We start from the raw sequence: 23050 nt of genomic DNA, 5'->3' as shown, positions 1-23050 counted from the left end.
CTTTTCAGAAGACAAAGATAAATTACAGAAAATCGTTGTTTTAAGTTTTATATATTGTGGTAAAAAACAAAATCAAGCTCGTTGTATTCATGTTAATTTTCGAAGTTTTGTGTTTTAAAAAAAATTAAATGAATAAATTTAGTTTGTTCAAAAATTGTTCAAATGGCTCTAAGCACCATTGGACTTAACCCCTGAGGTCATCAGTTCCCTAGACTTAGAACCATTTAAACCTAACTGACCTAAGGACATCATACACATCCATACCCGAGGCACGATTCGAACCTGCGATCGTAGCAGCAGCGCAGTTCTAGACTGAAGCGCCTAGAACCTCTCGATCACAGCGGGTGGGTTTTAGTTTGTTAAAAATTTAATTTCAACTGAATATTTTTTGCTTAAATGAAAATTTCGTTCGTAGGTATAGATAAAATTTTAAAATAGGGATATAGTCAATTAGATTTTTAATGAATTAGACTTTTTAATTTTTAGTTAATTGAAAATTTCGCTCGTGGATATAGAAAATTTTTTAACCAGGGGATACAGTAAAACTAAAATATTGAGATTTTTAAAAAATATAATCTTCGACCCGGAACTTTAATAGATATACTGCTCTCCGTGAGTAAGTGTGACAGGATACTTGTGTTTCGAAATACAGCCAGCAAGGAGCAGTGGAGGAAGGAAAGTGGCATAACGAAGTACAACCAATATGTTGTGACATGACATAAGTTGCGGCACTTAAATTGCGCCACTTAAACTGAGAGTTCACACATGGAACTACAGTATACCATTAGCTGTGACGAAACTTCTGTTGCGTGTGAGAACCCAGCTGACATTCACCCATCGGTTGGCAGCCGAATGATATTAATCGGCGGTGGGGGTAGAAAAATGGCATCACAAAGTTAAAGTAGTTGTTGCTAAAAAATGGCGGCACAGGAATTTGGGTGTCTTCACATGCATAGGAGTGGAGACCAAGTGGCGTCACATTTATTGTATGTGGTAACACAACTAAACAAGCTTACTGACCGATTTGAAGTTCTCCTCATAGCGAGCTGAAGTTCCACGGAAAGTGAAGCTTACACTTTCGCAACGTCTTATTCCATGCAATGAGCATAATGCTATTGCTTCTGCCAATATACGAAAGTTGTTGTAACAGATATCTTTGGCTGTTTGTTTGCCGTTAAATCGCGGGGGTGTCTGGTGTGTGTATGTGTTGTATGTATGGGAATCTTTGGAATATCCAAGCTTCGGCAGTGAAAGGAAAGATAAAAGTTGTTGCAGGTGTCGTCAGTCAGATGCGTTTGTGTACTATGTTTTGGTGAGTGTTGTGTTGCGTAAATTTTTGGGGTAGGTATTTTGTTTGTGTTTTAAGCTATAGTTCAGAAAAAAACGAAATGTTATATGGCTTTATTTTTGTAATTTAGTTATTTCTAGATTCTGAGCTATATGTATTGGTGTTTGAATTATTTAAATTTGAAGGGTGTTTGTTGTACTATTGTTCCTGTATTTGCTGTGTGCACACTGTGTTCGGTTCATGGTGTGTTGCAATAAATTTCCAAAAAATATCGTGTTTTATTAGCAAGTACAATTTAATGCAGCTGTCTTTTTAGGTTCACAGTAACCGAATCGAGAGGTGTGACAGTGTATGGTTTTAGTAGTGTCGAACATTACAGTGGTCATTCTGCAAGATGACGACGAATGTCTGATAGTTGTGCTACTGACATACATATATTTATTTGTACTCACGCATACAATGTTCAACGCTGTTTATTAGTACCGAATGAGCGAAATATTCCTGGATGACTGTAGAATGTTGTTAGTTTTGGAATCGGATGAAATCTTATACGAAAAAGCTGTCATTCCTTCTCCCCATTTTGTATATGGAAAGTATAGAAGGTAATGTGCAATGCGAGGAGTAATTCTGTGTAGCCAGTTGACAGTGGAACTGAAAGCTCGTGGTCATATAATATGATACTTCAGTAACAAACCAAATGTCTTGTATTGAGTTGTTTAACAGCGTCTTTGCATTAGGGGTTAAAGCGTTTGCTAATGACAGGTGCCGGTACACAGATTTAAAAAAAAAAGTTAATGTACTTTTAGTTTCCATGTCGTGTTTGGTTTGATTATATTAGCAGTTTAATTACCGTGTACTATGAGAAACGCATAGACTCTGTGGAACACTTTCTATCTTTGAGTTAAATTGAATTTTACCGTCACTTAAAGTATGAATACGCCAAAAGCATTTTTCGTTTTGATCATTTGCGAAGAACATAAACTTTCCATAACCCTTTCTTTAACCACACTGCCCAGTTTGTTTATTATTGAAGAGTTTTACACCTTCAGGCATTTTATTCTTCCACGTTTTCGTTGTTGTATAGGAGAAACTGTAGGAACTGTTTGCCTGTACTAGTAAGTGTAGTTTGTCATATTTAGTATTACGCTGAAATTGTTTTGCATAGCGTAGAACCATTGACACTGAATGCCATTTTGAGGAGAATAGGCCAACTTTACTTTTATTTGAGATGAATAAAATGTTCAGATTACTAGCCAGCAGTCCCGTCACAGTGTTCCTGTGTTTCATAGATCACTTCAGGTGTCGGAATGGAATGTGTTGATATGGTAATTGTTTGTTTATTTTCCTACTCTCCATGAGATTGTGGCTGCAGATGCAGTAGTAAGATACTGGACTCAGATTCTGGAGAGTAGTGGTTCAAATCCCCAATCAGCCATCCAGATTTAGGTTTTCTGTAATTTTTGTACATTACTGGGATGTTTCCTTTGTGAAAGGGCACAGCTGATTCCCTTCCCAAATAACACGTGTGCTCAGTCTGGAACATCTTCAAAAACAAATAGTACCATTTCATCACTTTTGTGTTGTTGTGTCAAATCATTTCCTTCCACAAGGAAGGATGGAAAAAAGTGCAAATCTTTGTAACTGTCCTAATTGGTGATAAGTAGTGAGCCACAAGGTTGAGGCATCAAACAGGTATCTGTCGCACCTCTTGCATACCACCTTTAATATGGAAGACATTTAATGCATTGCAGTTTAGTCCTGAGAAATAACTGTTGCTCTTGATGTCGGCTGAGTGACCTAGTTAGCAATCCAGAGAAACCAGAGCATATGACCACAATCCATTTCATAAAATTTTATCTATAACATGATTACTATCTACTAACACAGACTAAGGAAAACCTACTATGCTATATGATGTGCATTCATGACATTTGTATGATTCGCCAATTCTGATGGGCTAGATTTTATCAGAGTGCATTTTAAACTTCAGCAATAATGTGACAGTTACACAGATATTATAACACTTTCAATTTAGGTAAAGGACTCTCTATTGTAGTAGTTCATTTCTTGCAATTGTTTAGTTTTTGGGGAAAAAACCTCATTGGTGGAGTGTTTTGAGGGAAGAACATAGAAAAATGTGAGGTTTAGGCGTGGCTGATAAGATTAGTGGTGACAGAGCGTAAGCTTGGATTTTCAATGAAACCACTCTCATATTTGCCCAGAGTTGTTTAGGAAACCACAGAATACCTAAATCTGGATGTAGGGTGGAGATTTGTCAGTGCATTGGCCACTGTGTCACTTCACTTTGTAATCCTGTGATTGGGCAGTGCTTTCAGTCATGTGTTTTCTTCAAGCAACTGTACTGATGTTAGTTTCAGGACCTATGTTCAAAAGCTGCCTTGTGTAACATGTGGCACATTTGGTCTCTACATGTTGTTGTTGTTGTTGTTATAACAAGTTTCATGTCTTCTACCGGACATTTCCTGTTATAAATTCACATGATGCAGCTGATGATATTCTGCTTGAAAATACTCAATATGCTTAATTTGGAAAACTGAAATTTGCAATAGTCCATTCTTTTGCTTTGTGTGGTGATTTCCTTTGCGATCTTCTCAAGAAACAGCACATTAATGGAGTCTGCTAAGTGAGTCCAGAGCCGTAGTCTATAGGTAATGTGACCGTGGAACAAAGCTATTGTTGCATAATATGCTTTTCAGTGTTCACAGAAGATATAGGACTCTGGGAATTTCCCAAACACATTTATAGTGTATTGTTGCAAAATTAGTTCGCAATCACTGATAAAACCAAGATGTATAATGGCTTTTGGCTCACCCACAACTATGATGGTATATAAATTATCAGTGTCATCCTGCTTGGTTTGTTTTTATGTATTTACATTTTGTTCAAGTGGAGCTACTTGACATTTCAAAGCTGTATTACATGAACAGCAAATGTTTCACTTGGAAAATGAGGTTGTGATATCTCCAAACTGTAGAATGTGAGTACTGAAGCCTAAATCATCAACAAAAAATCAGGAGTGGTGAAGGGCATAGTATAACTTCGCAGGGCACCATTTGTTTATGTGAGACTGTTCCTGATACCAATTAAATTAACTACCTGTTACAAAGATAGAATTGAAGACTTGCTAAAGCAATTTTGTCACAACTATTAGTTTTCAGTTTACAAATCTGGACCTTTTTAAGTGTGCAATCACACTTTCGTTAAGTTTGCTCTGTATTGGTGGCATGGACTCTTTATTTATTTAAGAATATGGCTCATCCTTTAGTTAAGTACGGAACTGCTTTTTTCCAAGGTGTTTCCTTCTTTGAAATCCTTCATCTCTATAAACAAGTTACTGTCTTCTTGTACTTTGTGTGACAGGAAGGAGCTCCTTTAAAGGTACTTGTTAATAAAAACAACCAGGGTTTGAAAAAGAGCTGATATCCTGAATGAATTATCACTCTGCAGATGAACATGCATTGATTTGAAACTTTCTGTAGACCTGTAATGTCTGTCATGTTTGCTCTTTCATTGACATTTTATGGTAATATTTTGAGTTTGCAACATAATGATACAAGGTGCATCTGAAAAGCTTGATGAATGGTCTCGGAAACTAAAAGAAACAATAGTTACAAACACAATTTCTTTATTGACCCTTAAGGAAACCACCATTATGAACTTTGGTACTGCAAGTATGATCCAGAGACCAAGCAACAGTCAATGGCATGGTATTCATTGTCTTCCCTGACTCCCTTGGGTAGAAATTCATGATGGATCAAGACCCTGTTGTCAAAAATTCAATCAACATCATCTTAATCTTGGATTTTGTCAGCTGACTTTTTTTTAAGAGAATGGGTCAACAACAGACACCATACCATTGACTCTTGAATGGTCCCTAAATCGTATTGGTAGCACCAGGCCTCATCTCCCGTAATTATGCAAATATCCATCAATGTGTGACTACGGTGTTTCGTGCGATTCATGAGAAGTGTTTGCCGAGAGTTTGCAACAGTTTTACCACCAGTGTCAGAGGCGTGTTGTAGCTAATGGCAATTACTTTGAAGGCCACTAGTGGTATTTTGTTTTTAACTCTTGTTTCCTTTATTTTTTGAGACCATTCACAGAACTTTTCAGACACACCTTGTACAAGGATGCCATACAGACCCTGTTTTTCAGGGTAGAATCCTGTAATACCTTGAAGTATGTCTGACAGATGGCAGTCATAACATTAATGAATGTATTGCATTGTGTCATTTCAAGGTTACCCTTGTCCATCCTTCTTTCCAATCAGATCTTTCTCATTTCCCAGACTCCGTAGCTAGTGCAGTTTCTTTAAATTTCCCATTCCCAGAACTAGCTATATTAGAAAACATCTACTTTGTACACATATAAATTCTTTTTGTACCTGCCACTGTCATTATTGCTGTTATTGTCATTACTACTCCTACTACTACTATTACTATTACTATCAGTATTAGTGGCAAGAGCAGCAGCAGCAGTAGTACAAGTACTGCCAATGTTATTATTTACTCAAAGTGTCACTATAGACACTCAAATCATTTTAATACTATTTGTCATATTAAAATTGGCATTTCTTAGGTAAATATGATGTAAAAAAGATATTGTATGTGTGAAAACATGGTCCGATGTAAGAGAGGGTGTGATGGCCCTAATCAGAGCAGGTTAACCACTCCATTACAGAACCAGTCTTGGACATGATGATGAAATCTGTTGAAAGCCGAAAGACAGTTGTCTGTACAATCTTGCTAAACAGTTGTACCAGAAAATATTTTATTTAGGGCTAGTACTTTGTCTTACTCTAGGCATTTTTGCACTAAAATTCGTGTACAAGGTGCTATAGGTGAGTTTCAGCACACTGTGTGGCTATTGAATGAGGCCACTTTGGGAATACCCAACAATGAAAATGAGGTTTCTCTGAAAAGGTAATTGGGAGGTGTGAACCCCATGTCAAGTGACCTGTGACTGTTTTGTTTACCTGGTATCAACCAGATTGGTTGCTTCCTGCTATCATTTGCTCCATCCCCAGTGTATGATGGACTCCACTAACATTAATGAACTTCAGAGGATATGTTGCTCCACTCACAATTCCCCTGTTAATTTCTGTCAGTTCTCTTCTCCTTTTGAGAATGGTTACTGGGTTCAGCCACTAATTCTGGCTCAAGAATCCCTGTATTATGTGGCACCATTTTGTCACTTTGTGTTCTGTAGCTTCATTCAAAGACTTTTTGCCAAACATTTCAGCACCTCAATTACAGTACTGCATCATCTAGTTGAGGTAGGATGGACATAGAATAATTATGGGCAAAGTTTAAACTGATTGTAAGTCGCACTCTTGAGGAGTACATGCCAAGTAAAAGGATTAAGGACAGAAAAGACCCACTGTGGCTTAATAACAAAATTTGGAAAACGCCAAGGAAACACAGGTTGTTGCACTCTGAGTTTATTTTATTTTTTTTTTTTAAAAAAAAGAACGCAAAACTTTCTGAAGCCAGAAGTTCGTAGAAATTCGTGTGTCAATAAAAAGATCAATGAGCAAAACATACACCGACCACCGTCGTACCTTAGTGCAAGATCGTGCTGAAAAAATTCTGGTCCTGTGTAAAATTGGTTAATGGGTCAAAGGCTTATATCCAGCCACTTGTTTAACAGTCTAGTGTGGCAATAGAAGACAGCAAAATTAAAAATGAAGTTTTAAATTTCACATTAAAAAAAATCATCACGTGCAGGAGGCTCATACAGAAACACCATTGTTTGATCATTGCATAGACTCTACTAAGGAGGACATAGAAATGAGCATCTCTGTCATTGAGAAGCACCTGAAAGATTCAAAAACAAATAAGTTACAAAGTCTGGGTGGGATCCCATTTTGGTTTTATGGAGAGTACTCTGTGATATTGGCCTTTTTCTTGGGCATCAGCTCCTTACTTGGTTTGCGTTTATCACAAATCTTCCACCCAGCACAAAGTTCCAAGGAATTGGGGAAAAAAAGGCAGGTGTCTCCTGTGTATAAGAACTGTGCAAGTGCAGACCCAAAAAATTGCAGACCAGTATCCTTAATGTAGGTTTGTTGCAAAACTCTTGGAGCTTATTCTAAGTTTGATTATAATAAATTCCCTTGAGACAAAAAAAACTTCTGTCCACAAATCAACATGGATTTAGAAAGCATGGCTCACACAAAATGCAGCTTGCGCTTTTCTTGCACAATGTCGTGCAAAACATGGATAAGGGGCAACACGAATATTCCATCTTTCTGAATTTCCGTAATATGTTTGACAAAGTTCCACATTGGGAATGTATGAGCATATGAAATAGGTTCCCAGATATGTGGGTGGCTCAAAGACTTGTTAAGTAATAATAGAATCCAGTATATCATCCTGGATGGCAAGTGTTCATCAGAGACCAGGGTATCATCACAAGTGCTCCAGTGAATTGTGATATGTTGGTTGGTTGGTTTGGGGGAGGGGACCTAGCAGCAAGGTCATATTGGATTTGGGAGGGATGGGGAATAAAGCTGGCCATTACCTTTCAAAGGAACCATCCTGGCATTTGCCTGAAGCAATTTAGGGAAATCACGGAACACCTAAATCAGGATGGCTGGATGTGGGTTTGAACTGTTGTCCTCCCAAATGTGAGTCCAGTTTGCTAACCACTGCACCACCTCGCTCAGTGGAATTATTGTAGGGCCGCTGTTGTTCTCTGTATACACAAACAATCTGATGGATAGTGTGTGCAGCAATCTGAGACTGTTTCCTGATAACACTGTAGCATGCGGGATTCAGTGTGATGGATAGCGGATAGCAGTCTACTGTTTGTGTATATAAATGTAAGTTAATGCACATGAGCAGGAAAAACACTGCTGTAATGTTTGAATATGCCATTGGTGGTGTGCTGCATGACACAGTTAAGCCCATTAAATGTCTAGGTGCAGCATAAAGCAGTATGAAATGGAACATGCAACATGTGAGGTCAGGAGTAGGGAAGGCGATCATCAGCTTTGGTTTATTGGGAAATACTAGGAAAGTATAGCTCATCTGTGAAGGAGACCACATATAGAACACCAGGGCAGCTCATTCTCAAGTACTACTTGAGAGTTTGGGATCTGAACCAGGTTGGATTAAAGTAAGACATCAGATCAGAGGTGCGCTGCTAGATTTGTTACCAATAGGACTGATCAACATGTGAAAATTACGGAGATACTTCATGAACTCAAATAGGAATTCCTGAAGGGAAGACGGTGTTCTTTATGTGAAACACTGTTGAGAAAACTGGGAGAACCAGCATTTGTGGCTGACTGCAGAATGATTCTACTGCCATCAACATCTGTTTTGTGTTAGGACCATGAAGACAATATAAGAAAAATTAGGGCTCGAATGGAGTCATATAGACAGTTTTTTTTTTCCTTGTTCCATATGCTGTTGGGACAGCAAAGGGAATGACTAGTAGTCGTATAAGGTATTGTCCACAGTGCACCATATGGTTGCTTGTGTAATACAAATGTAGACATAGGTTTGATAATTTTTCATCTGTCATCTTAATGGGGTAATCAGTCCTATTTGGTTTGAGTTCCTTTTGCTGTAGTAATTATGGTTTACATGCATGAATTACAGAGATCTTTGATCACATGTAGCGAGGCATTTTCCAAGGAACCATATTTGTGTTTTATAAATGAATTACTCATTGCTTCATTTTATGGCACCTTTAGACTACTGATGTTTTGATGCTTTACTTGTATGTTGCATAGATAGTCCAGATGATATGAGCATTGGCTGTGAAAAGCAGAGTTCTGCATTCATACCACAGTTTGGCACACAGATTTAATATACCACTAAGTTTCGAGGCAGCACACACTCCACTGTAGAGTGAAAGATTCATTCGGGTTTAAAACTTGCCGTTTTCATTTGTTTCACAGTTAAACTCTATGTCTTGCTGTCAGATAATATTTATACACAATTATGTATTATAATTATGGTCAAAGATCAACTTCCATTGACATTGTTTCCTTGAAGGTATTTTCTCCATCTTGAGGAAGTTCAGAATTAAGATTGAGTGGAAAGATAGTTTATCAGGTGAGACATGGAGAAGAAGACAGAAACGGATATAGACAAGAAAATTGTGAATACTGTTATTTTCTGGAGAGAATCCTAAGAGTCATATTTGTGCTGTTAACATTCTATTAGTGTCTTTGTTCCAAACAGAACATAAAATATTTCACTATACAGCCAAAAGTATGCAGACACCCATTGCTGTTAGCTCCAAAGGCAGCAGTTATAATTTACCTACTCTTTCCTACCATTATAGGATTGAATCTTTGGGAAAGGTCTTTCAGTACATGGAAGACAGAAATTATTCCCATTTTCCTGAAACTTGCTGAATAGTTGGGCTTATGGATGGATTGGCTAGGCACATAAACATTGTTGTAGCTCATCCAACCATGTTTATTTTGCTGCTTTGAGCAATCCAGTAAAACATCTACCATATCAGCATGTGCTCATCTGTGTACCATTGTTCATCACTCTATAAAAACTTATTCCACTGCTCCACAGGCCAATGATAGTGTTGTTTGAACTTGTAAGAGCAACATTCTTTATTGATTTTTGTCGTCATTGGCACCTGGGTAGAGATGTAACAGTGAGAGTAGTCCAGTTGCCTCTCAGTGGACACGTTTAATAATTATAGATGTCTGGTGGTTGGTTTGTGCAACAACTTCATTTGTTCCCATTCTGAACAGCCTCCATACCTCTGTTATTAGCCCATTCTGAATGGCCTCCATCCCTCTCTGCTGTTGGCCCACTCTGAAAGGCTTCTCTCTCTCTCTCTCTCTCTCTCTCTCTCTCTCTACCTACCTACCTACCTACCTACCTACCTACCTACCTCTCTCTCTGCCCTTGGCCTGTTCTGCATGGCCTCCTCCTCTGCTCTTGACCTGTTCTGAATGACCTCCCCCCTCTGCTCTTGGCTCACTCTGGATTGCCACCAACTCTGCTCTTGGCCAATTTTGAATGGTTCTTCCCTGTGCTATTTGCCATTGTGGACATTCGCTACCTCTCCTCTTGGCAGTATTGAACTGCCTCCGGCCCAGGGCTGTTCTGGATGGCTACCACCCCTGGCCCCAGGCCGTCCTTGATAGCTGCCACCCTGGACGACTACCACCCCCTGTCCCGGGGCCTTACTGGACGGGTACCATCCCGGGCTCTGGGCCATTCTGGGCGGCTACTGCCCCCAGGCTGTCCTGTTTGGTCTTCATGCCTGGTTCATCCTAAATGGCCTCATTCTGCTGTTGCCCAGTTTTGGATGTTGCCCACCTCTGCTCCTGGCCCATTTCGAATGGCCTCTTCCTCTGCTCTTGGCTGTTTTTAAATGACCTTTCATTCTGCTCAGTGCCTAGGAAGAACTGCTTTGTCCTCCATTGGCTATTCTGAAACAACTGCCCCTCTGCTTGTGGCTTATTTTGGATGACATTCTTCCCCCTCACCCCCTCCATCCCCCACCCCCCACCCTCATGGCTGAATTCCTCTCTTATGTTGTTAGTGACTCCATTGAATTTCTTTAGCTGTAGTTGTGGTAAATGTGAGCAAGCTGTATTTCACAAACATGTAATTTTTTTGCTTCCAGATTGTGTACAAGACACAAGAGACATGTCTTTGAAACCAAAGAATGTTGATTTCAATGAAACATGGAGTGCTTTAAGAGAAACGGTAAAAGGAGTACTAACACTTAGTTCTGTACCTCGGTCTGTTTGGAATGATCGCTTCAGGTAACAATTGAATATTTAGTATTATTTCAGTTTATTGAAAATTTTATTCACACTCATTCTTCACTATTCATGTTTGACACTTAAGTCACAGCCATTTTTCAGTGAGTTACTTTATATGCAATGATATCTTTCATTTTGTCCTTATAATTGTGCTTAAGGATTACACTTATGTTTGTGAAATTACCACTTATTACGTAAGTTTATACATTGCTTTAATACAGTTAAACTAGTTTATCAATTTGTGAAAATATGGAATTGAAATTTCATTAACCTTTAACATATAAAATTTATCCTTGGGCAGTTGTTTTTTGATGTTTAACACATCAGTTTAGATTGATGTTATCAAACAGTGTAATGTTTGTTTTAAAACTAGACCAAAAGGAAGGAAAAATATTACATTATTTGCTGTAGGTCAACTCAAAAGTGATGACAGAACGAATAGGTTGCTAAAGGTCGTATGTAGGATTCTAGTTGATAACTGTGAAGGGCTACTTAATGATAGCAAACTACAACAAATTCCAGGAATACAGATGTATTGGCAAATTATACAAAACATGAATGTGGTTTGCATCCAATGTGCTAGGGAAGACAACAAAAAGATTGTAATTACCTCAAACAGCACATCAATGTCTCATGTGCTAAAAGGACAAAACTGTGTTATCAGCAGAGCAAAGACTATTCAACATGTAAACTTACTTGAATGATAGATTCTAAGAACTAGTTCTGGTAGAAGGTATTCAGATACTGTTGAACCGAATCACATAAATAAAAATGGCTATAGATATAAAACAACAGGAACACTGTCGGACAGGCACAATGAACGATCAGCAGCTAAGAAAATAGTAATTACACCAGATACTAAAATGTAGACTTTCACGGCCGGAAATATCATGTCCATTATTATTATCCGGGCTGTTTTGCCGTGGTCGGTTGATGAATTTTGTCTCAATTCCCAATGTTTCGTCTCCGACTGCGGGAGACATCTTCAAGGGGGTCCGTAGGTCGATGGAAGGTCCAACACACCCACTGGCTCACTACTGACTGTCGCTAAATTCCATGTCCGTGCACTCCCGCGCCGCGGTGTGACGTCACCTGTTTTGAAAACGTCAGTGCAATTGGCCGCTGTCCGTCGCCGTCGATCGCCGTTGCCATCATCCAGTAGTGGACGAGTGGTACACATCTTCTTTAACACCGACATCCTTATACCGTTTAATTTCACACCCTCCTCCTTTCGGTTGAAATTATTTGGGTGTTTAGCGATTTCGATTGCCTCCCTGTGGAGCCTTTCGTAGTATCCGCTTGTGGCCGTAGTACTTGCGTCTCCCCGAAACGAATATTGTGGTTCCCTGGCTGGAAAGCATGCTCCGCAACAGCTGATCGTTCCGTTTCTCCTCTTCTACAATTCCCCTTGTGCTCTTCCAAACGTTTAGAAACAGTTCTTTTAGTTGTACCCACATAAACATCACCACAACTGCATGGGATCCTATACACTCCAGCTTTTTCCAAAGGTTTGCGAGCATCCTTGGCAGGCTTAAGGTATTCCTGTATCTTCCTGGTAGGCTTGTAAATTACGGTAATATTCCGCTTCATCAAGATCCTCCCTATTCTTTCCGTTACATTTTTAACAAACGGCAGGAAAACCTTAGATTTTGCAGTAGCCTGTACGTCAGTATGATTTCTGCGTGGCTGCCTCAAAGCACGTTTTATTTCGGCGGACGAATATCCGTTCTTCATTAGTGCATTGTGGAGATGTTCCATCTCAGCATCGAGCAACTCAGGTTCACAAATATTTCTAGCTCTGTCCACTAACGTCTTGATAACACCCTGCTTCTGTTGTGGGTGGTGGTTCGAATCCCGGTGCAAATAACGGTCCGTGTGCGTGGGTTTGGGGTATACTGAGTGGCCCAAACTACCATTTTCGTTTCTAAAAACAAGCACATCGAGGAAATGTAATTTGCCGTCTACCTCCTCCTCCATTGTAAACTGAATTCTCGAGTTTATGCTGTTTAGATGTTCGTGGAACCGGCTTAGTTCCTCCCTACCATGTCTCTACAGCACAAACATGTCACCCATGTATCGGAACCATACATTTGGTTTTTTGCTGGCAGTACCTAAGGCCTGTTCTTCGAATTTCTCCATAAAGAAGTTTGCAATTATGGGACTTAGGGGGCTTCCCATAGCCACGCCATCCGTTTGCTCATAAAACTGTTCCTTCCACTTGAAGTATGTGGTCGTCAAACAACACTTAAATAGTTCTAAAATATCGGCAGGAAAAATTCGATCCAGCTGTTCCAATACATCATTAAGTGGAACCATGGTAAACAGCGATACCACATTGAGGCTGACCAATATGTCCTCCGGCTGGACCACTATGCCATTCAATCTGCTGATGAAATGTGTCGAATTCTTTATATAAGAGTCCGAACGGCCCACATGTGGTTTCAACAGCGTAGTCAAAAACTTGGCTAACGAGTAGGTGGGCGAACCAATGGCACTTAGTATCAGTCTTAACGGCACATTTTCTTTATGAATTTTGGGCAATCCATAAAGCCTCGGTGGTAGCGCAACCGAATTGCAGAGATCTTTCTGTACACTCTCTTCAATGGAGGACTTTTTTATTAACAGCGACACAGTTCTGAGAACGTTGTCGCTGTTTACCATGGTTCCACTTAATGATGTATTGGAACAGCTGGATCGATTTTTCCTGCCGATATTTTAGAACTTTTTAAGTGTTGTTTGATGACCACATACTTCAAGTGGAAGGAACAGTTTTATGAGCAAACGGATGGCGTGGCTATGGGAAGTCCCCTAAGTCCCGTAATTGCAAAATTCTTTATGGAGAAATTCGAAGAACAGGCCTTAGGTACTGCCAGCAAAAAACCAAATGTATGGTTCCGATACGTGGATGACACGTTTGTGCTGTGGAGACATGGCAGGGAGGAACTAAGCCGGTTCCACGAACATCTAAACAGCATAAACTCGAGAATTCAGTTTACAATGGAGGAGGAGGTAGACGGCAAATTACATTTCCTCGATGTGCTTGTTTTTAGAAACGAAAATGGTAGTTTGGGCCACTCAGTATACCCCAAACCCACGCACATGGACCATTATTTGCACCGGGATATGAACCACCACCCACAACAGAAGCAGGGTGTTATCAAGACGTTAGCGGACAGAGCTAGAAATGTTTGTGAACCTGAGTTGCTCGACGCTGAGATGGAACATCTCCACAATGCACTAATGAAGAACGGATATTCGTCCGCCGAAATAAAACGTGCTTTGAGGCAGCCATGCAGAAATCATACTGACGTACAGGCTACTGCAAAATCTAAGGTTTTCCTGCCGTTTGTTAAAGAACTGTTTCTAAACGTTTGGAAGAGCACAAGGGGAATTGTAGAAGAGGAGAAATGGAACGCTGTTGCGGAGCATACTTTCCAGCCAGGGAACCACAATATTCGTTTCGAGGAGACGCAAGTTCTAGCGGCCACAAGCGGATACTATGAAAGGCTCTACAGGGAGGCAATCGAAATCGCTAAACACCCAAATAATTTCAACCGAAAGGAGGAGGGTGTGAAATTAAACGGTATATGGATGTCGCTGTTAAAGAAGATGTGTACCACTCGTCCACTACTGGATGATGGCAACGGCGATCGACGGTGACGGACAGCGGCCAGTTGCACTGACGTTTTCAAAACAGGTGACGTCACACCGCGGCGCAGGAGTGCGCGGGCATGGAATTTAGCGGCAGTCAGTAGCGAGCCAGTGGGTGTGTTGGACCTTCCATCGACCTACGGACCCCTTTGAAGATGTCTCCCGCAGTCGGAGACGAAACATTGGGAATTGAGACAAAATTCATCAACCGGCCACAGCATAACAGCCCGGATAATTATAATGGACATGAATTATACCAGAGTCGGGTGACTGGCTCAAATTCTAAGTAACCTATTGAATGTCCAGAAACAACAAGCCATTGTTAAGGAAATTGAGGGATGAAACCAGATCCAGAATTTTCCATGCAAAAATAAAAACCACCAGCAATAAAGATTTGTACATGCATGTGGAACATGAACAAAGAACAATAATTTGAATCCTTTTTGTTGGCTTAAGGGTAAAAATACCAAAAAAGAACTATGAGAAGAAGCAACAAATGTTGTTCCCAAATTATGTACCACTCATATTAGCATAGCAGGATCCAGATACAATATACCTACTGATAAAACCAACAAATAAAATACAAGCTGAATGTCATGACATACGAGTAAGAAGCAAAGAAATAATTATGTGAGTGAAATGTGCAGAGTGACAGCACACAATCTATAGATAAGTTTTGCATCACATATTTATGAATCTTGCGAGGAAGTTATCAAACTTGCATGACTATAGGAAATGTTGGTTAACTGTCTGTGGCAATACACAACTATTGAGGAAATCACCTTCAAAAGCTGATGAAATAACTTTTCCAGTTCCAGCAGGGGTGGTATGAATTCAGCTGAAGACAAAGAACTTGTCAGCTGGCACAAATAAACTGCAAATCTTGCTCAACAAAGTTTTCAGTGGAACAGAGGCGACATATAGTGTTAATGTCACGTACAAATAGGTGGTAATGTTGTACGACCACATAGAATTTGCCGCATGGAGTGGCTGCGCGGTTTGAGGCATCATGTCACAGATTACACGGCCCCTCCCGCCGGAGGTTCGAGTCCTTTCTCGGACATGGGGGTGTGTGTAGTTCTTAGCATAAGTTAGTTTAAGTTAGTTTAAGTAGTGTTTAAGTAGTGTTTAAGTCTAGGGATCGATGACCTTAGCAGTTTGGTCCCTTAGGAATTCACACACATTCGAACATAGCATTTGATCCCAGACTTCATGGCCACAGTTCCACGTCCACACATTGTGCCTTAGATAAGCTTATTCATTCAATAATACCTCTGTCCAAAGTACGAAGTGTCCAAAAGAGCTAGATACACACCTTTTGAAGTGCTATAGTGTTGGAGGAAGTGAGTTATCTCTCTAAAGAAAACCCTCTCCAAATAATATGCATTCAGGAGCCGTACAGCAAAATAAACAAATTACGATTCACCTTAGTCAATATTAAAGAGAAGTAATCGAATAGTAGCTATTTTTGTCATAGATAAGAGAATTACAATCATAAAGATTGATCAACTTTGTGATGAACGTGCCTGCATTTTAGATGAAATCTGCAGATGTTACATAACAAATGTATACCGTCAGTGTAGTCATAATATACACTGACAGAGAAGAATTGCAGCACCGAGGAGGAGCTGTGTGACATAAATGAAAGTTGGTAGGCATGTTTCTACATGTAAAAGATGATGACTATTCAAATTTCACTCCAGTCGCATAAGAGTGGCACTAGTAGTGCCACTATGAGGATGCAAATCAGGTTTGTTTTAAATACATGCTGTAATGCTTATGGGTGTTAGTTACCTCTGAGGTTGGATGTGGTGAGTTGATCTTAGTCAAGAATGCCTTGAGGGTGACAAAGGTGCCATTATCAACACCTCACCGAGTCTGAACGAGTTCACATAATAGGCTACAAGAAGCTGGATGTTCCTTCTGCATTACTGCAGAAAGAACTGGCAGTCATAAAGCCACTGTATGTGAGTCCTGGCAGCAATGGTCATGAGAATGTATGGTTGCTCTCGATGGCCATGTGGCACTACTGGGAGGGAAGACCTTGGTTTTCGATGTATGGCTCTGGTTCATTGTACTGAATCTGCAGCAGCAATTTGAGCAGCAGTTGGCAGCATAATGATACAACAAACTCTTACATACAAATCGGTTAGTTCAAGACAGCTCTGAGCCAGATGCCCTGTAGTGTGCATTCCATTAACCCCAAACCAATGCCATTTGTGACTTCAGAGGTGTCAAGTGAGAGCTCATTGAAGGGCAGGGTGGAGGTCTGTTATGTTTTCTAATTTAAGCTGATTCTGCATCAGCGGCAGTGGTGGCCGCATGTTGGTTAGGAGGAAGCCAGTTGAGGGCCTGCAACCAACCAACTAACCTGCCTGCTAGATGCGTTTTACCCACAGCACTCTCATGGTTATCCCACACACGGTGACTGCAAATTTGTACATCAATCTGGTGATTAGACCTGTTTTGGTGCCATTCATCAGCAGCATTCCAGGGGGTGTTCTCCAACAGAACAACACTCACCCACATATCACTGTTGTAACTCGACATGCTCTACAGTGTGTTGACATATTGCTTTGACCTGCTAGATCACCAGATCTGTCTCCAATTGAGCATCTATGGGACATCATCGAACGACAACTACACCGTCATCCACAAACAGCATTAACCATTCCTGTGTCGACCAACCAAGTGCAACAGGCATGGAACTCTGTCCCACAAACTGATATCTGTCAGTTATATAATGCAATGCATGTGCAATTGTATGCCTGCATTCAACGTTCTGGTCATTACACCATTTGTTAATGTACTAGCATTTCACATTTACAGTGGCTTATCGTGTGCTTACATTAACCTGTGATCTTACCATGTTCCTCACTCAAACATTTTGCCTAGATAAATATACACTACTGACCATTAAAATTGCTTCACCAAGAAGAAATGCAGATGCTAAATGGGTATTCATTGGACAAATATATTATACTAGAACTGACATTTGATTACATTTTCACGCAATAGATCCTGAGAAATCGGTACCCAGAACAACCACCTCTGGCCATAATAACGGCCTTGATACACCTTGGCATTGAGTCAAACAGAGCTTGGATGGTGGGTACATGTACAGCTGCCCATGCAGCTTCAACACGATACCACAGTTCATCAAGAGTAGTGACTGGCGTATTGTGACGAGCCAGTTGCTCGGCCACCATTGGCCAGACGTTTTCAATTGGTGAGAGATCTGGAGTATGTGCTGGCCAAGGCAGCAGTCGAACATTTTCTGTATCCAGGAAGGCCCGTACAGGACCTGCAACATGCAGTTGTGCATTATCCTGCTGAATGTAGGGTTTCGCAGGGATCGAATGAAGGTTAGAGCCATGGGTCGTAACACATCTGAAATGTAACGTCCACTGTTCAAAGTGCTGACAATGCGAACAAGAGGTGACCGAGACGTGTAACCAATGGCACCCCATACCATCACGCCGGGTGATACACCAGTATGGCGATGATGAATACATGCTTCCAATGTGCGTTCACCGCGATGTCACCAAACACGGATGTGACCATCATTATGCTGTAAACAGAACCTGGATTCATCTGAGAAAATGATGTTTTGCCACTCGTGCACCCAGGTTCGTTGTTGAGTACACCGTCGCAGGCATTCCTGTCTGTGATGCATCGTCAACGGTAACCACAGCCATGGTCTCTGAGCTAATAGTCCATGCTGCTGCAAACATCGTCGAACTGTTCGTGCAGTTGGTTGTTGTCTTGCAAACATCCCCATCTGTTGACTCAGGGATCGAGACGTGGCTGCATGATCCGTTACGGCCATGCGGATAGGATGCCTGTCATCTCGACTGCTAGTGATACGAGGCCATTGGGATCCAGCACAGTGTTCCGTATTACCCTCCTGAACCCACCGAGTCCATATTATGCTAACAGTCATTGGATCTCGACCAACATGAGCAGCAATGTTGCGATACGGTAAACTGCAATCGTGATAGGCTACAATCCGACCTTTATCAAAGTTGGAAACATGATGGTACGCATTTCTCCTCCTTACACGAGGCATCGCACCAACGTTTCACCAGGCAATGCCGGTCAACTGCTGTTTGTGTATGAGAAATTGGTTGGAAACTTTCCTCATGTCAGCATGTTGTAGGTGTCGCCACCAGCGCCAACCTTGTTTGAATGCTTTGAAAGCTAATCATTTGCATATCACAGCATCTTCTTCCTGTTGGATAAATTTCGCGTCTGTAGCACGTCATCTTCGTGGTGTAGCAATTTTAATGGCCAGTAGTGTATTACTGAAATTTCATTACTCTACATTATTTTTTAGTGTTGTGATTTTTTTTTCCATCATTGTACATCCATATATTGAAATTGAAAAGAGGACAGCAACACTGGGAGCTAAGGGACAAATAGGTTTTTCACTCTGGTCATTAATGCCAAATCAGTGAATGCTATGGCGTAGCATGGTTCAATCTCCAAAGTGCATTAAAAACTGGCCTTGTATATAATTAATAAACCATTGAATCCACCACGTATCACAACTGAGTGGGTGCTTAAAAAATTTTGACCTTAATCTTGATGATAACATTGCCTTTCTAATGTAAAATGTTAAGTTGGTGAGACACTAATGAGTGATAATAACTGCACTGTGTACTGAGGATCATGGGACAGAACATAGTATTGTAATGAATTGTAGGTACAATCAGCAGAAAATGAAATAGGAACTGTTGCAGTCTAAGATACTGACAGTAGATGTAGCATTTGACGTGTACAAATAAGTGCAAGAAGTAGTACATTCAGTTTAAATGGTGATTGCCAATCAATCCCAATAGCAGCTACGAACAGAAAGTAAGCTGAGATAACCTGGAGTGGACCCCTACAGAATCTTAGAGAATGAGGCAAGCCAGAAGGTGGTGTCAATAGGCAATTGGAGCACAGCAGGACATCAGAAGCCTAGGACAGTATGGAAGGGTTAAATGTTATAAAGAGTTCTGAATAAATGAGACTTGGGCACTGGAAAGCATATGTTAAAGATCAGTTCCAACTAGAGATTTGGGGAATGCCCCACACAATTGTAAGAAACAGAATAAAATCACAGACTGTCTTTCACATTTTTAAGAAAGGAGATGGGACATTAACAACTGATTGGGAATCTTTAATCAAAGTATTAATGAAGGCTGATTTTGAGAATATGGAACAGTACCACCATCTATGTACAGATATGAAAGCTGCCTACAAAAATGACAGAGCGGTAATCCCATTTGCCAAATAAGTAGTACATGTCACAGTAACTAAACAGAAAAACATTGGTAGCAGAGCTGATTTTGTTAGGTGTTGGTTAACTTGGCTTATTTCTTTGTAGCCTTTCAGCACTGAGTGCTCGTTACCATGCCCCACTAAAGGCGAAGTTGTAAGTACTAATCTCAGTGGCTTCTGTGATGACAGAATTCAAGTAGGTAGGTGCATGCGGTAAGATTTCCTTTTTATCAAGTATAATTGTATGTTTGTTTCCGGCATTGTATTTGGCAACAACAGATTTATCAAAATCGCAATACTTAATGTGGCGTTGTTGCTCTGTACAGCAGTCTGAAATCATTCATATTTACTGACCAACATAACTGCTTCTACATTTGTAAGGAATCTTATGTTTCAGGAATATTGAGACCAAGACAGTCTAACTGGGTGCAGCATCTTTCTAATTTTCTTGGCTGGTGAGAAAAGGAGTGAATACTTTGTATCCTCAAAGGCTGCTCATTTTATTTGTTGTAGCTGCAAAGAAAGGGAGGAGTGCTATAGGCTAATCATCTTGTGATGATGATCTCCATGTTTTCAGTTTTCAGAGATTGCTGGCTTCATCTATCATTCACTCTCACCCTTCTTCCCAAACATCTTTCTCGAATATCTAATCTTGGAATCCAGGTGGTCCTTGTCAGAAATAATTTTAGCTCTATATATCAATGCATTTTAAACTGCTCTCTTTTGGTGTGGGTGATGGAAGTTTTGCACACTTAAGGTATAGGTCAGTATGTCTTGGCTTATAGTAAACAGTGTGACCAAGTCACCTATCTGATTTTCTTTCAACCAAAAAATCTAAAAATGTTAATTCTCCTTCTCTCTCCAACTCAGTGTAAAACTTCATATGAAGTGTGCATACTATTCATATTCTTAATGATCAGGTGTGAAACTTTGATCCCATGTGGGCAGATCATCAACACAATGAAAGAACGGTGGAAGAAAAGGTGCAGAATTTAACATGTGTTCTTTTAAATTCTTGGTAAGGAAAATAGCCTCTTAGAGTGATAGCAGAGGAAGTCTTTGAAAGTTTGAGATCACATACAAATCTGATTTAACAAGAAATCTGTGAAACGAAAAGGTTGATAGCTGAAAAGTATTTCCATGAGAGATAATGAGTGAATGAGACTAATACTCTGTGTCATTCACAGTGGTTTCCAGAATGTGTATGTAGATGTAGGTTTACCAGAATTTGGCTTGAGGCTGAATGTGGAATTGGTAAAACACTGAATCTTTTGCAAGATTAAGTCTGTTAGTGGATAAGTTAACAACATGTTGCAAATTTTTGGGGTCCTTTTGGATTTTGGGAGGAAATTTCTGGGGACACGGCAGATAGAAGAAGTTAGCAAAGTAGTATCTGGGTGCAGTGAGGAGCTAGTGGGGTAGATCGATGGGGGATTTGTGTGTGTGTGTGTGTGTGTGTGTGTGTGTGTGTGTGTGTGTGTGTGGGGGGGGGGGGGGGGTGTTCTCTGAAAATAACTTGAGTATTGTTAGATAGTACTATTTTTACAGGCTCTGTATCCACAATCACTTTTCTTGTACAGATGGGAAAGAATATACTGTATCGTTACATACAGCTTCTTCTTCATTGAGGGGAAGATGGGTTCCTACATGACAGCCTGCTCATATATCATCTGAAAGTGTTCTTCCTAACTACTAAAGATTGTAAACACCTTGTGAGGTCCCAGGTCATACTGATATCTTCATGATCAGGCCCCAGGTCTATTGTGTTCTGATCCTTTTTCAGTGCCTCCTTCATGACTATTGATCATCACATTTCCAGTGGCTACAAGAGAGGAAAATTAAGGTTGAAAAACCTGTTTACTGTGAGTTTGTTAAAGGTGAAGCTCTGACTTTTGTTGTGGAAGTATGGCAAAAGGAACACAGCGTGCTGTTTTAAACAAATCATTCTGTCATTCACCTTAACATTTTATGGAAATAATGAAAACTGAAATCTGGATGGTCAGATGGAAAACTGAACTGTTGTCATTTTGAATATGAGTTCAGTGTCATACTACCGCACAACCTCGCTCAATCCAATGGCTCCTTAAAAACCTTTGTCTATATAGTGGCAACCAATCACCAATAGTATTTACACTTTGATACCTGACATCCTTACCACACTGAAAATTCTCTCTCACAGTCCATCTGCAGATCTGAACATTTCTTGCAAGTATGCTCAAGGTTTTTCCAGGGTCTTTGTGGACAGGTGCTCCACCTCTTATCAAAGCTACAACCAGATCTCCCATGCAATATTCACGCGTACACCTAGTACTCCCAGAAACCCCTATGAACCAGTTAGAAAGAAGGCCCCTCTAACTAACTTATATCACCCCAGATTGAGAACAACTTAACTACATTCTTTCTCTGGGCTTCGGAGCTTCTTATCATTGTGCCTGGAAATGGGAAACAGCCTTTCATACAATCCTTCCCATCTCTCCCAAAGTGGTTTTCTACCATCATCCAATTTACAAAATATCCTGGTCCAGTCTTATCCTCTGAATACTCCCAACTCTTTGTCACATATCACATGTGATGTGGCCATGTGAAAGACCCAGATGCAAAGATATATCTTATGCATCCACCTGGCACATCCTATTCCAGTCCTGTCACAGATGTACCCTACCTCCTCTGAGGCAGACCGCCTGGGAACGCAGTTATATTGTACACCGCCTGGGAACGCAGTTATATTGTACACCATTTCTACTGTAATTTCTGCTTTTATTGCAGTATCACCACCATCCAGTTGTCCATTCGAATGAGTGACTTCCACTAAACTGTGGCTAAAGGCAGCCACCGGCACAGGATGTCACTGAGCACAACACGATCTCTCAATTTCAATGGTTACTTCATAACCTGTGTCATTTAGCTCATGGCTCCCTTCCATCACTGCACCGCCTTCTCACCCCTCACCTCCTACACCCCTCCCTCAATACCAGATGATAATTGTTCCTCCAATCCCACAATTTCCATGGACTCAGATTCTGCCAGTCCCTGTCTCGTTCATCTCTGCCCTCATTTCCATCCTCCTGCCT

At 40.5% G+C, this 23050-nt stretch overlaps 1 protein-coding gene across 2 annotated transcripts in view; it reads left to right on the top strand.

Annotated features, from left to right (window-relative positions):
* The first annotated feature begins 1188 nt into the window (after nt 1–1188).
* Nucleotides 1189–23050, top strand: part of LOC124721576 (cullin-2) — a 186042-nt gene continuing 164180 nt past the window's right edge. The window contains exons 1-2 of one of the 2 annotated variants that reach the window (XM_047246619.1): nt 1189–1312; nt 10922–11063. In XM_047246619.1, coding sequence (XP_047102575.1) covers nt 10945–11063 — 119 coding nt within the window. In that variant the 5' untranslated portion in view covers nt 1189–1312; nt 10922–10944. Of the gene's footprint in view, nt 1342–10921; nt 11064–23050 lie in introns of both variants that reach the window. The other variant, XM_047246618.1, reaches the window with a different exon arrangement.

The sequence above is a fragment of the Schistocerca piceifrons genome, chromosome X, assembly GCF_021461385.2.
Source record: "Schistocerca piceifrons isolate TAMUIC-IGC-003096 chromosome X, iqSchPice1.1, whole genome shotgun sequence".
Taxonomy (NCBI): domain Eukaryota; kingdom Metazoa; phylum Arthropoda; class Insecta; order Orthoptera; family Acrididae; genus Schistocerca; species Schistocerca piceifrons.
The sequence above is the reverse complement of the archived record's forward strand: the minus strand, read 5'-3'. Positions and strand labels throughout refer to the sequence as shown.